The 15,411-nt window shown below is 40.8% G+C and overlaps 1 protein-coding gene across 2 annotated transcripts in view; it reads left to right on the top strand.

The window, feature by feature from the left end:
- The window catches only part of MEIS1 (Meis homeobox 1), a 106,955-nt gene that overhangs the window by 20,790 nt on the left and 70,754 nt on the right, over nt 1-15,411 (top strand). For both annotated transcript variants that reach the window (XM_005147447.3, XM_005147450.4), the window contains exon 7: nt 6,288-6,399. In XM_005147447.3, the coding sequence (XP_005147504.1) occupies nt 6,288-6,399 (112 nt within the window). The remainder of the gene's footprint in view (nt 1-6,287; nt 6,400-15,411) is intronic.

Genomic DNA, 15,411 nt, shown 5'->3' with positions numbered 1-15,411 from the left:
CCATCTGTGCACAAGTCGCCCTTGCTGTGCTGCTTAGTTGCAGGCGGAGTTATTGCCTGTCTGTTATTTCAGCAACCTTATTTCTGTAGACTTGGAGCACCTCTTTCCCATCCGAACCATCCAAACCTGGTATTTGTGCCTTTGGTGTTGTTCTATTGAAAATAATTGATTCACCTCTGAATCAATGTTGCATGAGGCAGATCATGGAAGAATTAGTTGCACCAAAAAGCAACTGTTTTGCAGTATTTTGAGGTTCCTGCACATATAATTTATTCCAATCCCCTTAGGTTTTGTTGTATGCATATGATGTCCCTGCTTGGCTTTGGCAGGCTGGGAGGTGGGATTACTGGCTGCTGGCTGGCAGCATCGGTTAGCCCTACAAGGAGATGTTCAGATGGCAAAGCCATGAGTGGATCCTGTTAGAAAATCAAGGTAATCATGACTGTGGATTTCATGGTCCTCTAAAGTCTGCACTTGACAGAGATTGTAATAAGCCATGTTTGTGTGTAGAATCTAGGAAATGCATGGCATTATATTTTTAACATTATCAAAGTATATTTTTAGTCCTGCTTACCAGTTTGTATTTTTCAAGGTTTTCTTCCTAATTAGGAAAGCATTTAAAAACTTTCTTTTATGCTGTGTGGGAAGCAAACTACCTGCGAATTATTCCCAGCCATGCCCTCCAGAAGTAAAGTGGGATAGAGCTTGTGGATTGCAAAGAGCAGCTCTGTCTATCGTGTAGCTCTAGCTCCAGCATTGGTACTATGGATTATATACTTAAGGTATTGAGCAGCCGTATTGAATGTTTTGCTCAAGCAAGGCTGGGGACGTCAGTATAGCCAACAACCAGAAGGATAAGCTATGCAAAAAGTAAATCCTTGCTAAATAAATGGGTTAAGTTTGTAGGAGACATATGCAATGCCTTTATGAAACAACCCCGTTTTCACTTAAGTTCTTGCCTATAGTGAGCACAAGTATTTCCTAACATGGTGGGTCACTATCCTCGAGAGGTCTGGGGGAATGTTTTTAAAAAGGAGGAGCTGAGAAAAATCTGAAGAACATTTAAAACTCCCTTTTTTTTGCCTAATGAATAAGTATTTAATTTAGGAAAAGAAAATAAGATAAAACTTAAGAAGGAAAACAATAATCCCAAATTATGTTGACAAATTACTGGCAGCAGCTTAGTTCCTCCAGGGCAAGGGGATGAATGATTATACCTGCAGCCAATTCTCTCATAGCCTGAGGAGCGGAGGTTCATCCAACAGGTAAAGGAATTAGCTGTTCCCTGTCTCCAGTTGTTACACAAACACAAATGAGCCCACAAGAGGGCTGTGCTCACAAAACTTTTGAGAAGATATATATCAAAAGATGCTGAGTACAATTTTTATCACCTGTAATAGAAAGTGATTTCTTTTATTTATGTACTTATGGTGAAGCCTTTTGTTCCTTGACCAGGACCTCTTTTCTGTGCCTTTCCACACGCCTGGTGCTCAAAAAAAATCCATTTTATTCTCTAATATAAGCAGAAAGCAGTGGTTTCCCCCACTGTGTATTAGTGTTAACTTGACTCAAAGCCCAGCTGTTGTTGGATTGCCGTAATAAGTCTATGTAATGTTATTTATATTGACTCTCCAATTTAGCCATTAACCATATAATTTTGTCTGTAGCTTTTTTGTTTATTAAGGCTTGATGTTCACTGTGACACAAGTCAATAACTGCTGCAGAGGCCTCATCAAATATGGTCTTGCCTTTGAGGGGCCGTTGTGCTGGTACCTGCTAGGGATTATGCTTTTCAGCCCAGCACATCCCCCAAGTGGATGAAGCACCTGGTAATGGTCATGGGAGGCAATTGGTGCTTCTGGGATCACTTAAATACACAGATATTTTTGTTGCTTCCTTTCCTTCTTTCTTTCCTTTTTCTTTTTCTTGCTTTTTTTTTTTTTTTCCCTGGCTTATATCAGAGTACTCAACGAGCTTCAGAACCAAAACAAAAGTCAGGAAATGTATTTTGAATGCCATGGGATAAGATAAAACATCCCTTGCAGAAGGTCTTTTGCCCTTAAAGTGGTACAGCATTAGGACACCTGAATCCTCTTTTATTTTAAATCAGTCATGCGACCATGACTTGAATCAGTCACTAGCCGGACCATGGTTTTGGCACTAGAAACTATTGACCAATGAGAAAAGCAGTGGTGCAAAACCAGTTTAAATCATGGGAACTTACAGCCCAGCCTCAAAATCCCATAATGATTTTGCTCATGTATTCTCAATTTTGCTGGCATATTCTCAGTTTTGCTCGTGTGGTCTTGATTTTGCAAAGGTTTGGGCTGAAACTTTTAGTTTCAGGGGTGAGCTTGGAAGAGAAAGATTAAAGCTACTAAAAAAAGGATTATCAGTGAGTCCCAGTCCTTACCTCAGTGTCTGTTCTTGGCTAAATGGTGACTAATGTATAAGCCCAAGTCATAATGGGCCATTATCCTTATTTATACAGTATTGTCACGACCACGTGGCTGAGACCCTCCTCTGGAATGAGCCAGCCTACGTAATGGAGTGATTAATTTATATTACTTTGCACTTCTCTAAAGTCTCCCTTTGGAAGAACTCAACTTGTTTTACAGTCGCTAATTAATTTAATCCCCCAACAATATCTGTGCTGTAGATAAGTGCAGCCCTCTTTTTCATTCTTCCCCCCCCCCCCCCCCCCCATTGTTTCTTTTGAGGATTATTTGTTGTTCCTGCTGTAGAAACTGAGGCACAGAAATCCCTTGGCTCATCCCTAGTTGTTCTGCTCTGGCCAAGCTCAGGTCTCAGCTTTAACTTGCGAGCCAGGTGGCTTTTGCAAGGGGTATTGCTCATTTGCAGAAATGGGGAGCAAGTCTTCTAGTTTCTCTCTGTGAGCCCATGATTAGTGGGAACACAGTATCTCCATGTAGAAAGTGATGTGGAATTCATTCCTGTTTATGGCAGCCTTTGTACAGTGAGTTTAAAAAACATCACTATCATCGCTAAGGAGCCTTGTCAAGTGCTAAACCGCAGCTTCTTGGAGAAAGGAAATAAATAAGTGAGGCATTTCTATTTCTGTGTAGGAATAGATTGTCATGACTACTGTCAGAGTTTTCTCTATAACTAGTGCTGGAAGTATTTCTGCGAAAGAGGGAGGTGGTTCACAGTGTGAAAAATAATAATATTTGGCATGTCCCTGTCAGAAACAATTTAATGTAAAAGTACTTGGAGGATCGGGAGTTTGCAAGTTGGTTTAGAGACTTTGTTGTCTTAAAAGTTCCTTGGAAGATTAGAAGAAAAGGATAAGATTAATGTTACACTTGGCTCCCTGCTTTTGTGGACGGGGGATCTTTGCTGAAATAGTCAGGAGAAGAAAAATTGCACTTGGTTTTGTGCTTTGGATCTATCTTCCCTTGGTGGAGAGAGATGTTTTTGGAACAGGGGCTGAGTAGCGTCTGTTTAAAAAAATAATGCAGCTTTCAACACGGTTATCTCTGAAGAATTTGCATACGAACTTTGATAGCTAATCTTTCATCATGTTTAATAAACTGACTAAAGATGTAATTCCTAGTCTCTTAAGACTTCAGATGCTTAGTTAAATACAAATACTTTTGAAATGCTAATAGATGGAGGCAGCCAGGAAAAAAAAAGTTAGGAGTATCCCAAGCAGATTCGTTTTTAACAGGCCATAAAAATAATAGCTTAATAAAAGTGAGATTAGGTGGAAAATATTAACTCCTGCTTCTGAATACAGAAATGTAAACATCTAGGATGCACAAAATTTTGATAAACTGAGGTGGAATCCAACATTTCTTGCATGAGTGCCTGTATAATGTGGCGATAGCTGTGAGAAAAGAGGAGTCCAGCATCTAAGACTCAACACAATGAAAATGCAATGAATCGGAATGCCTCACAGATCATAGCGGAATCAGACTTTCCAGCAAGGAAAATCTTTTCATGGTGAATTAAGTGGTGGAGGAAGAAAAATGGTGATGAAAAAAGGTAGGCACAGATCACAAACACTGGGCTCAGGGCTCGCCGCTGAAGATTTAAGAACCTTAGCTAAAGCTATGCAGAATAGAATGTGGAAAATTGAATTTACTAAACAATTAAGCATTGAATTAATCTACATCCCGCACAGTAGAAAAGTGGGGGAGGGAACCGAAAAGAGCTGAATAAATCAGGGGAGCTCATTAAAAGATAGTGAATATATCAGGTCTGTTGTTGCATAAAGGAGGGCCGTTTCCTGCACAACACGATATAATTCTTCAGTCCGGATCCTCTTCTTTTCTGCACCCCCACTCTTTTCCCCTCCCCTCCCAGCCTTCGGAGTTGTATTCTTAATCAGATTAATAAACATTTCTGCTGAGGTTAGTGCAGCGCTCTATATTTTACCTTGTTATCTGCAGCTTTTCTATTAATTACAAGTCAGCTCACTAGTCAACAATAGTAGTGAGGGACAACATAAATAGAATGAGAGTGCCCTGGAGATGTCACTCGTAGGATCTGATGCATCCTGGAACTCCCACGGGTTCCTGCAACCTCCCACATGCCTTGCTGGTCTTTTGTTCAATTACAGTTAATGCAATAGTTTGCCATTTTCTCCTTCTAATTATATTTTCAAGTGGGATTTGTAGCACATAGAAAAACATCCTTTTACATGTTGAGGCACCAGGGCTTTGTGCTTGGCATTGTCTGTCCCCTGGGTGCTGTACCATTCTTTCTGCAGAGCTCTGAATAAACAAGTCCCTCTTTTAAAGCTGCAGTTGTACAAACTGAAAATTTATGCATTAACTGTTTGCATTCTGAGCATGTGTTCCAGATTACCTCTTACAGCATTCTTTTGGTATGCCTGAGAATGCGTATTTGTTAAAAAAAAAAGAATTTCTTTCACAGTTCACACATCATTCTTTCAATCACAGAATCACCGGATCAATTAGCACTTTTTATTTATTTTTTCTTAAAGGAATATGCATAATAATTGGTTTAAAATATTCATGTGTTATTTTCTGGGCCTTGCTTTCTTTAATTGTAATCATGTATCATGGCTGTAACCAGGATTATAAAGAAATGGAAGAGAGATTTCTCTTTTCTGGAAAAAAAGTTGAGCTTTTCTAATCCTATTTATCTTCTGTCTCAGATTAGACTTTTTTGTCTTAATTTTCCTTCTCCGTGTCTGTGCATGTGTGTGAAAAGTTCATCTGCATTACGTTAAATCTCATTCGGTTATGTGTGAATGCTGTATTAAATGGCAAGGTTTTAGCCTATTGGTAGATTTATTAAAAAGCTGGAAGTATTAGTCAACTTGAATAGTATACAGACTTGGCTTGTTTTGTGATATGATTTAAATCCAATAGACCTATATGTGTGCATTGTAAACAAGAGGGTTTTCTTTCTGGCAATAATTTCCAGTGGACAATATTGCTTCATGATAAAGAAGAAACTATTCAATTATGCACAGAAGGCCGTGCAGGATGACCAGTGAGTCTCTGTGATGTTTTTAAAAGCTAGTACTAAAAGCTAATTAAAATCTTCTCTGGTGATAAAGGGAGACTTGGGAGGAGTGTTGCCACGATTGTTTTCCCTAAGAATTTAATTTACAGCCAATTTTTCCTATCTGAATGTTACTTTCAAATGCACCCAGTGATAAGAAGCAACATCTGTTTTCTGTTCAATAGTACAAGGAGGCTCTGCATGGGGCTGAGTGTACACAGCCTATGTGAAGCCATTGTTATTCTCATTTCTTTTTTGTCCCCATGCCTGGTCCATTTGCCATATACCATCCGGCAAACAGCTGACACATCTCGGCTATTATGGACCCAGGCCTAATTGCCAGCAAAGTCTTTAAGCTCTTCCACGTTGGCCTCATATGAGGAATGGGAGGCCTATATAAACGGCGCTGCTCTCGACCATCGCTCTCATTCCGCCTTTGCGGAGTTAGCAGGCTGTTACGCCAGAGGGTTTGCGGATGCTAAAAATATAGTTGGAGCCCAGTGCCAGCGATTCGCTCTCTGGCTCTCCTCCTGCTCCCCCCGCCTTGCCAGGAATGTTTCTGTTTTCTATGGTAATAAAGCTTGGGGTTATTTAGATGGTAAACATATTCCAGAGTGTATTATTTTTGCTGGGGAGAAGTGATCCAGCTATTTGAAAAGGAGTAATTTGGGGGATGTATTTGCCAGCCTTTTCCCGCGGGTCTGGGCATAGGACCTCTCTCCCAGGAACATGTGAAACGGGCACTGCTTCCCCATCTTAGGTTTTAACTTCTCATTTTTTGGGCCCTGCAGCCCTCCTGGAACAGAGACCACGATGATACGGCATCAACGCGCTCTGGGGGAACCCCCGGACCTTCCAGCGGGGGACACACATCGCACAGCGGGGACAACAGCAGTGAGCAAGGTAGGAATGGAACCCTCATGCTTTCTTAGCTGGTGAGTGCTCACTGATGCACTCAGGGACTGGTTACTCTCTTTCTGATGTTGAAATGTGCTTGGGTATTAGGGGTTTCTGCTGAGAAAGGTCCAACTTCCTTTTTTTTGACACTTTTTTTACCATCTCCTCCTATAAGAAGGATTGGTATCTTTATTTCTTCGACCCTGCCAGCAGGCACTTGTTAGAGCAACATATGTACCAGATTTTCAGTATGCTTAATAAAAATAAGCAATGAGAAGTTGGTGGGTTGTTTTTTTTTCCCCTTCATTCAAATGGGTTAAAAGATGAAATCTTCAAAAGCAAATGTAATTAAGATTGCAGAAATGCATGCTAATATTTCAAAGATGTCATCAAAACTTTGCTGCATGTAAAGTGGTTAGCTGGCCCATTTTACAAAATCTGGAGCAGTGCTTTTATTTACTATTTTTACTCAATTCCAATTTACTTGAATGCAAAAATGTTTTGTTTGAGAGCCAGGCCAGAGCAACTGATTTAGCAGGACAAGTATGAAACAAGCTTGGTGCAAGTGAAGTGGGACATACCACAAATGATTAGCGCTGACTCAGAAGCTCCGAAGTCTAAAAAGCTGAAATTCTGTGTTTTTTTTCTGAGAAGCTGTTTAAGTACTTTATACTTTTTCTGAAGAGACCAACTGCAGTGGATTTAGTGTTAATTTAATGCAATTAAAATTTAAAAATGATCCTTAATCTGAATATAAAAGAGAGTGCTTTATTGAAGTTGACTCTGAACTCACAATAGGTATATACTTTTAAATCTGGTTTTATGATCATGTTTCATTCGAGTGCTGTTAGACAACAAAGGAATTGTGTTTCCAAAAAAAAAGTTGAACAGTACTGATTAGCATTGCAAAGTCTGCATTTAACAAGATTAGTTTTTAAACTAAACCAGTATATTTTAATTTTTTATACTCATGGACCTAACATACATGGTGAATAACATCTCTTTATAGAATTTAAAGTATTTGAGACACTATTGTTTAAAGAAAAGTTGCTGATTTCATCGCAAATATAGCCTAGTAAAAATGGGGCCTGGAATAGTAAACTGTTTCAGAGCTGAGGCAGAAACTGGTAACCTTCTGACCTCTAACTTTTACTGGAAAATGATATGCAACATAAATTCAGGGGGCCTTTTTTCTTTCAAGTATGTATACGTATATATTCTAGTGGTGCTGTTCACAGTGCTATAGTTGAAGTGGTGTCAACATGTTCATTAGAGCTGCTTGCATTTGGAGCAAACTTTAAATCCATGGTGTTTTTAAGAGTGAAAAAGCTGCTGCAAAAATAGTCTTTGAACTAAGTATTTGGAGGACTTCTTTGTGCTTGGTTAGGGCTGTTCTTTTATCAGATGGATGTGAGCATGTTTATGTGTATATGTATGTGGACAAAACATCTGTGGGTAGGCTAGCCAGCGTGCTCCTAAAACGCTTGGGCTCTTTGGAAATTGAGCTACTCAGTTCCTGATGTACTTTTAAAAGATTTTTCAGGCTTCATTTTCTCTTAAATGTAGCATTTTACTAGTGGTGAGTGCCAGTCGTATCTGATGTTTTATCATCACTGTCCTGGTTGGCTCCTAGCAAGGTGCATGCTATAACTTTGCTCAGGAAGGGACTTAAGAGCTTGAATCCTATTAAATATCTATCTGAAGAAGGACTTGTCAGTGATGCTTTAGTTGGTTCAGACAACTGAGTATGGTTTGTGGAGGCTGCCAGCATTTGGTAGATACGTTTCATGGAGAAGGTGAACTTTAAGGAAGAGTGAACAATAGTGGGAATTTGCTGACTGGAATTCTCAGGTCAAGTATGGGAAAGGAGTTTTGGATAGGCGACCCTGTCCAGGAGGTCTCTATTAAGGTCTATCTTGCCTTCAGGCCACATGCCACCTATGGAAATGGCTTTTTTTGAGGAATGGGGATGCGGGAAGGTTGTTGGTGATCTTGTTGAGCCTTGCCTTTTGCCTTGTCTGCTCAAAGCCCTCTGAAGGTCGAGATTATGAGGAAATCTCATTTGTTAAAGCACATACATGCCTGCATATACACCTTGTGTGAAAAAAAGTGTGGTTTTAGCCTTCCCACATGGGGAAGAAGTCAAAAACCACCATAGTGAACGACTGAAGGGGAAGAGAAGAAAAAGGTAGCAAATATCCTGCCTCTCCCTAATTACATTTAAGTTCACAATGCGTGATTTGGAGGCTTTTCTTCTGTGGCCTGATGTGAGGAGTGGCAACACTATGGGTAAACTCATGTACTCACCCCTGCTGGATGCTTTTCTTGGCAGCAGGAGTGGCCAGCGTGGCACTGCCTCAGCAGCCGGGTTCCATGGAAGGGTGGCAGCAAAAGGCTCAGGACCCCCATGCTCATGCCTGCAAGCACAGGCGTTAACTCGAGATGCATAAGTTGTGTGACATATATTTGGTATATTATGGGCTTCCCTATTTTTAGGAGTTTGTAAAAGTTCCTCTTGGTTCCATCTGTCAAGAGTGTGTTTGCCATTTAAAAAAACAAAACTAATCACCAGAAATATCACCCTCGAAAGCTGTCTATTTTTAGGTTGTTCCCACAACCCACTTCCCTTGTTGGGGTAGGTAGAAGCACCTTCTGGGCCATGTTTCCAACCTTGCTGCAGGTATCACAAGGATATGAGTGTGAGCTTTGCATTTTTAGAGAGGCACACAGACTGGAAAGCTTAAGCCCCTTAACAAAAGTTTTCTTCCTCAGCCCTTAACCCAGACTGTGTCAAGGTCTATTCTTGGACTTTTGGGGATTTTTTTTCTTCTTCACCTGATTCATTACTGCTTTTAATCCTCAAAAAGTGCATTTTTTAACCTATTTGTGACCCTATGTAACAACATGTTACCTTTGAAAACATGAGAGAGATACTCTTTCCTGTACACATTTTAAAGTCTTTTTTACCATGTAAATTTATTTACTTAGTAAATAGTACTGACTCTCAGCTGCTTCGATCTGTTGTAGAAATCCATATTTAATTGGTAGGGAGCTGTTCTGGGGTCTCGTGCCGCTGAACAGCAGGATATGTTATTGCATAGCACGTTGACACAACCTCTTATAAAGGCCCAGTATTGTGTCATCGTAGGGGATGGTTATAGTACAGGAATGCAGAATAATATTATGGAAAAGTTTCATGGGTTATTTTCCCATTGCTCTGAAGTTATCATGAAGGGCCTTTGGAGGTCTGACATCAAATGGTGCAAAATCTAGACAGTGGAGAGAGAACTTGTTAAATTCTATTAAAAACCAAAGAGAAACAAGTTCTTGGGTGCAGAACAGCTGTAACTTGCCGCATATTCTAACTTTAAAAGATTCCAGTTTGGGGTAGAAGCAGATCTATTTTGTTTGTTTTTCAAGTCGTAAGGCCAGGAGGACACTGAACAAAGCCGTGGTACAGTCACTTTTAATCCAGAGTGAGGCTCTTTAATTCCCATGTTTAGCTCTCCTACATGGCTTGAAAGCAGAAGAAAAATAATCCATCAGTGTCTCCTATTTGTGTGTATTGTTTCTTTCCCATTTTTTTTCTTGTGCAAGCCTCAGCCTGGGTTCAAAACATTTTTTTAACCTCCAAATAATTGTTGCTCTTTCAAGCCGGGAGTAGAAAGCAGCAATATTTCTTTATAAAAATGTATCAATGGCTGCAATGGGTTTTTTTTTTCAGGCTTTTGTAGGAGTTCGGGCAACCTTTAGGCAAAAAGGCAATCGCGTTTATTATTGCCGGGAATCTCAAGGCGGTTGTTTGGAGGCTGCGAAGGCAGGCGACAGAGCCGGGTGGAGGGGGAGAGAAGGGCCACATTATGTTCCAGATGACTGAGCAAGGATTTATATACCAGCTCGCCTTTTTTTTTTTAACATGGGAGAAGAAAAGTAATAAGAGCGGGGAGGCATTTGAAGCGGTCAGATGGCCGATGACTAATGGGATAGGTGGGCAGGAGCCCGCGGATTGGGTGTCTTAATGAGCAGATTTCGCACCGAGTTTGGGCTGCAGTTCCCCTTCACCTTTGCCCTTTATTGACCGAACTGACACTTCATTTTTCACATACTTCCAATTATGGCTGAGCTTAAGTGTTGCCCTGCCTCCTTTCTTTCTTGCCTATGGACGGCTCAAGAGTGGCTGAGGCCACAGAAGATATTTTAATTTGAAAAACTACCATAGCAAGGCAGGTTTAGGGTGTAACCTGAAACTGCTGTCACTTTGCAGTTTCTCCGATGAAAACAAAAGTTTTAATGTTTCTTGTTTAGTGCTTCCAACCCACCCCCTTTCTCCATATTGAGTGGTGAGGTGGGGGATTGCTTTGGGGGCAGTTGAGTTGGCGAGGGGTGTTTTCCTTGGGGTAAATCCTTTTTGGCAGTACAGGTGCTGTAGGTGAGTCACCTAAGTAATGATGTAAACCCAAGTAAAAGGCAGTGCTATACTGGAGCAATAGCTCCTTGTTCCCTCTCAATGCCGTCTCTTCTCAGGAGGCTTCTTGTGATGCGATGGCCTGTGGTGTACTTTGCCTAATGCTCTCCTTATGGAAAAGCAAAGTGTAATTGTGCCTGCTCGTCTCAAGCCTTAGACCAAAGGTGTGGATTTGTTGTTTTGGTAGTATCTATTGCATGAACATGGATTCAAGTGTGGTCTGGTTATGAGGCTTTGAGAAGCAAATGATGGTGATGCTGGGAGAGGCAGGTATGATAAAGGGATGGACAAATCTCCAGTCTGCAGCCACACGTGATACATGTCCCATAGCCCAAGCCTTTGTGCACTTCCATTATGGCTTTTATACACAGAATCCTTCCAGGGCGGAAATGTCTGTTTGCTTTTGCAGGGCTTTGGGGGTTTTGGAGCATGCGGTTTTCCTACCAAATGTGAATTCTGTCGGAAATAGTTGGAATAAGTTGCGCTCGCATGGGATGGGTGGGTTTAAGAACAAAATATCTGCTGTTAGACCTTAGCTTCCCAGCAGCACTGCTGGATTTTGCAGCGTGGCTTTTGCTACCCCCTCTGTCACGTGAGGTTTAGGTGAGTAGTGAGTGAGCATGTCACCTGTGTGCCGGTGCTGATTGCTTTGCATTTAAATGTGTGGAGAGTATATCAACAATTATTTACATCCAGAGACCCTCAAACCGCAGAAGTATTTATCTCAAAAAAGAAAAAAAAATTATGAAGTATTACCTACTTTATTATGTAGCCCTCTGGCATAGTAATGGCATGGCATATTTTTACTATAATATGGTAATAAAAGAATATGTAAAAGGCAGACAAAGGTTCTGTCTTTTCACTAAGGTGACCCCTGTTACCAAGTAACTGCTTTACTTATGAGCTTATTAAAAACTCAAAAAAAATGAGCTTTTCATACTTCACAGGCATTGATGTGAAAATGAGCTGTCCTGCGAGTAGTTTTCTTGATCATTTTTAGAACAATTGATTAGCCAAAGAGCCGCTGTCATTAGTTGACATTGACTGATAGCAATTTGTCACAAGCTCCGAAGGTCAGCCAGGCAGTGGAAGCTTCGGCTTGTCTTTGATTGACCTTTTCTGATGCCATTATCATGCGATCGGTTAGACTGGATGTGACCCTCGATTAGAAAAGACAGGGCATTAGTCAACAGGGGCAGCTCCCGGTATTTTTCCTGGTTCTTTATGTATTGTGAATCCCGAATTAAGCATAATAGGCTTGTTTGGCAACGAAGTGGTATCAGTTTTCTTGCTGAGGCTCTGCCATCCCCTTTTCGTTTCTTGCCTTTCCATCAAGCGGGCAGTGCTTGGTTTGCTTTAAATCGGTGTGAGCACCTGTGCCCTCTTCCTTTGACGTGAGATACGAGATTTAAAACAGCCCCATATTTATTTGAAACTCTTCGTGTAGGTGCATATTCTTCAGCAGCACCAGCATTAATTATTTTTATCTCCTCAGAATCATGTTTTATTTTTTAACAGTGATTGAGTGGTTGAGGATTATGCTCATAACAACATGATGTCAATTTATCATTCTGCTCTAAAGCCGGGGGGCGTGAAACTGGTTTTTTCCTCCTTCTGGTTTGGTTTCTCTTTTCCTTTTTTTTTTTTTCTTGTGGGTCTCATCAGCCTGATTCAGCTGTTAAAGTTAGATTTCAGCAGCATTAAGCCTCTGAGCCTCAGCTAGGCAGGGTTATACTTCCAGTATGGTGCATGTGATATGGTCCTTTCTTGGAAGCTGGTGTCTGTCATGATTCGAGCATCAATCTATTCTCAGTGTCAGGATTTATTTTAATTGTTCACATTAGCTTTGAATGTCTGTTATTAACAAGTGTGTTGCTTTTCACTTTGGCAAAGCTAACTTTAATACTTATAAATGTTGCTTGTTTTGCCTAAATTGTGGGTAGCGTAGTCGTAAATGAATTCTTTTCCTTGTAAAAAACCTTCCTTCCTCCCATTTGCCTTTCAAGGGAAACCTGAATTTCTCCGTCTAAGTACCAACTTGTTTTTCAGGTCAGCCCCCAGAGATAATAAGCAGTTCAAAACCAGCACAACCATTTCAGCATGGTTTAATGCGACTTTCAGTCTTTGCTTAGGAAAAGCTTCCAGCTGGGAAGGGAGCAGAGAGGCGAGATCACTGGCATTGCTGGCAGAGCAAAAGGAGGGGAAAAAGACTTTGGGAACTATTTACCTTTAAAGTGGCTATGGAAATACAAATATTCCTGACTTCTCAGCCTGTCTGTAATCAAGCAGCAAAATTCATGTGCTGGAGTCCTTTTTATTTATTCTTGGCAGGTTTTTCTAAATTTAAACATGTTTAACCCATTAAACATCTGTGTGGCTGTACGCACAAGTCTAAGTGTACATAGATAAGTATAGAAGAACACGGCTCTGACCCTGAACTGAGCATCCCATCAGCAGTGCAGGGATTTTACAGGCTGCAGAGTGTGTCTGCACAGCCCTGGATATGTTACTTGAGGACAAGATCCTGAATATGCCAAGCAGGGGAAAGGGGTAGAAAATACCACAGTGCTAAATCACCTCTTAAGGCATTACCTAAAAACTCAGGTGTTGGACTGAAGAGCATCTTGCTTTTTTCTTTGGATGAGGTAGAGAGAGGTTTGGTTGCAAGTAGCTGTACAAATAGGTTTGAAGTTTCTGTGTCCAAGATGCCCCTTTTTAGCAGGACCCTGAAGATCACTGATTCAATTTGATTTAGAAAAAATGTTGCTTGAGACAACTGTTTCTTAGAAAAATTCTGTTGGATTCTTTTTTCCCTTACACATCCTGGCCATGCTCCTTTAGGTTGCTGTGGTTTATGGAAACCAATGAGCTTCCCATCAGGTGCTTTCCACCTTGAGGGCACCAGCCCTATCCCCATTTGCCTCTCCAGTCTTTGTGGCTTCAGCTGAGTCTTTTGGTGTCTGATGCAGGCAGAGTGTGACTCTCAGGTGTGTGTCATTGACCTCTTTAAATTGGAGGTTAAAAAAGCAAAGTCATGCTCCTGAGATAGCCCCTGCTTTAGAGAAACATCTGTGAGGGTGAGTATAAGCTCATAAACATGCAGTGTTTTTGGATTAGTGATGTAACAGGGTGTGCCATCAGGCTCCATTTTCCTACTTCTCACATGAAGTGTTGGGAGAGGGGAAGAAAATAAGACTAAGGTTGGAAGAGAAGACTTTAAAATAATGAGTTTTATATGGAGAAACTGGGTGCTTGTCCCATAAGGCAAGAACTAAGGGTGCATGTTCATAGCACAGGAGCTTTCTAGAGCATTAGCAGATTTAAAACAAACAAAAATGTTTTATGGTGGGTTAAATTTATGGCTACAGTGTGCTCCGGAGGTCAGCAAGGGACAAAAAGAGATTAGACCAATTCGTGGAAAAATAGGTCCTTCTGTAGCTATTAAAAACCCTGGTCCAGATGCAGTGCTGGCTCAGGAAGCTGCCCAAGTGCTGATTGTCAGAGCGGTGGCACAGCCACTTTGGTGTTTCCCACCCTTTCTTTATGGCTTTCCTAAACACCTATTATTGCTCCTGGGAGAGACTGACATGAGCTCGAGCTACTTGGACTGATCTCCCCTGGTTTTTATGTTACAATAATTTTATAAAATTTAATTCAGGAAATAAGAAACTGGATATTTTTATTTATCTTTTTTTTTTTGATGGCTCTTGCTGATGCTGGCATGCTTTAGTTGGGAATAAAGTAGACATAGTTTGTATTTTCTTGCCCTTATTACCCTGGTGGTGGGAATGGTTTGATGCTATTCATTCAAATTTGACAGGTGATTGCTTCTGTAAACGAATGCACTCAAATCATAATTGTTGCAACAGAATCGTTTGATTACCTGGCGGTAGCCTCTTTCTCTCTGATAGCTTTTGGATCACCTGTTTGCTGAGAGCATTTGACAGTCCTCATGTTTATTACCCAATTGAATGTCAGTAGCAATTGCAGCTAAAGATAAACGAAAATGCAAGTACTTGTTGACCTTGACTTTTTTCCACAAGATATTGGACTTGATGGCTCTATTGCTGTTGAACTGATAAGAGTTATAAACAGTAGTTGAAGGAGAATGTTTTATTCCCAGAGGAAAATACCACGCTGCTGTGGGAAATGGCATCTGACTAGTGCTCTTTGCCAAATTTGCTTGGTTCACCTTCATTTAGGCTGTGGGAAAATAAAATACAAATTTCCCCTTTTATGACTTTAATATCTCTGCAAACATCAAATCCTGCACTCTTTGTAAAGTTTTGTTGGCAGACTGTGCCAATAACATCCAGCAAATGCAAGACCTCACTGTGTTTTATGATGTGCTATAATGAGGATTCTCAATTCTTCCTCATTTTCAGGCTGATTTGATAATTACAGGGAGGGAGCAGAACTTTATTCTCCTATTCTGTGGGAAGCTTAATATGTCTGTAACCAGCAAAGAGTGGGAAATGTGTGGCTGCAGGTGTGTGTTGCCAGAGCATGGCATCCTGTGCTGGGGGGAGAGTGGCCTGGGGATGAAGGCAAAG

The sequence above is a fragment of the Melopsittacus undulatus genome, chromosome 3 (assembly GCF_012275295.1).
Source record: "Melopsittacus undulatus isolate bMelUnd1 chromosome 3, bMelUnd1.mat.Z, whole genome shotgun sequence".
NCBI lineage: Eukaryota > Metazoa > Chordata > Aves > Psittaciformes > Psittaculidae > Melopsittacus > Melopsittacus undulatus.
This window is presented reverse-complemented; position numbering and strand designations above follow the sequence as displayed.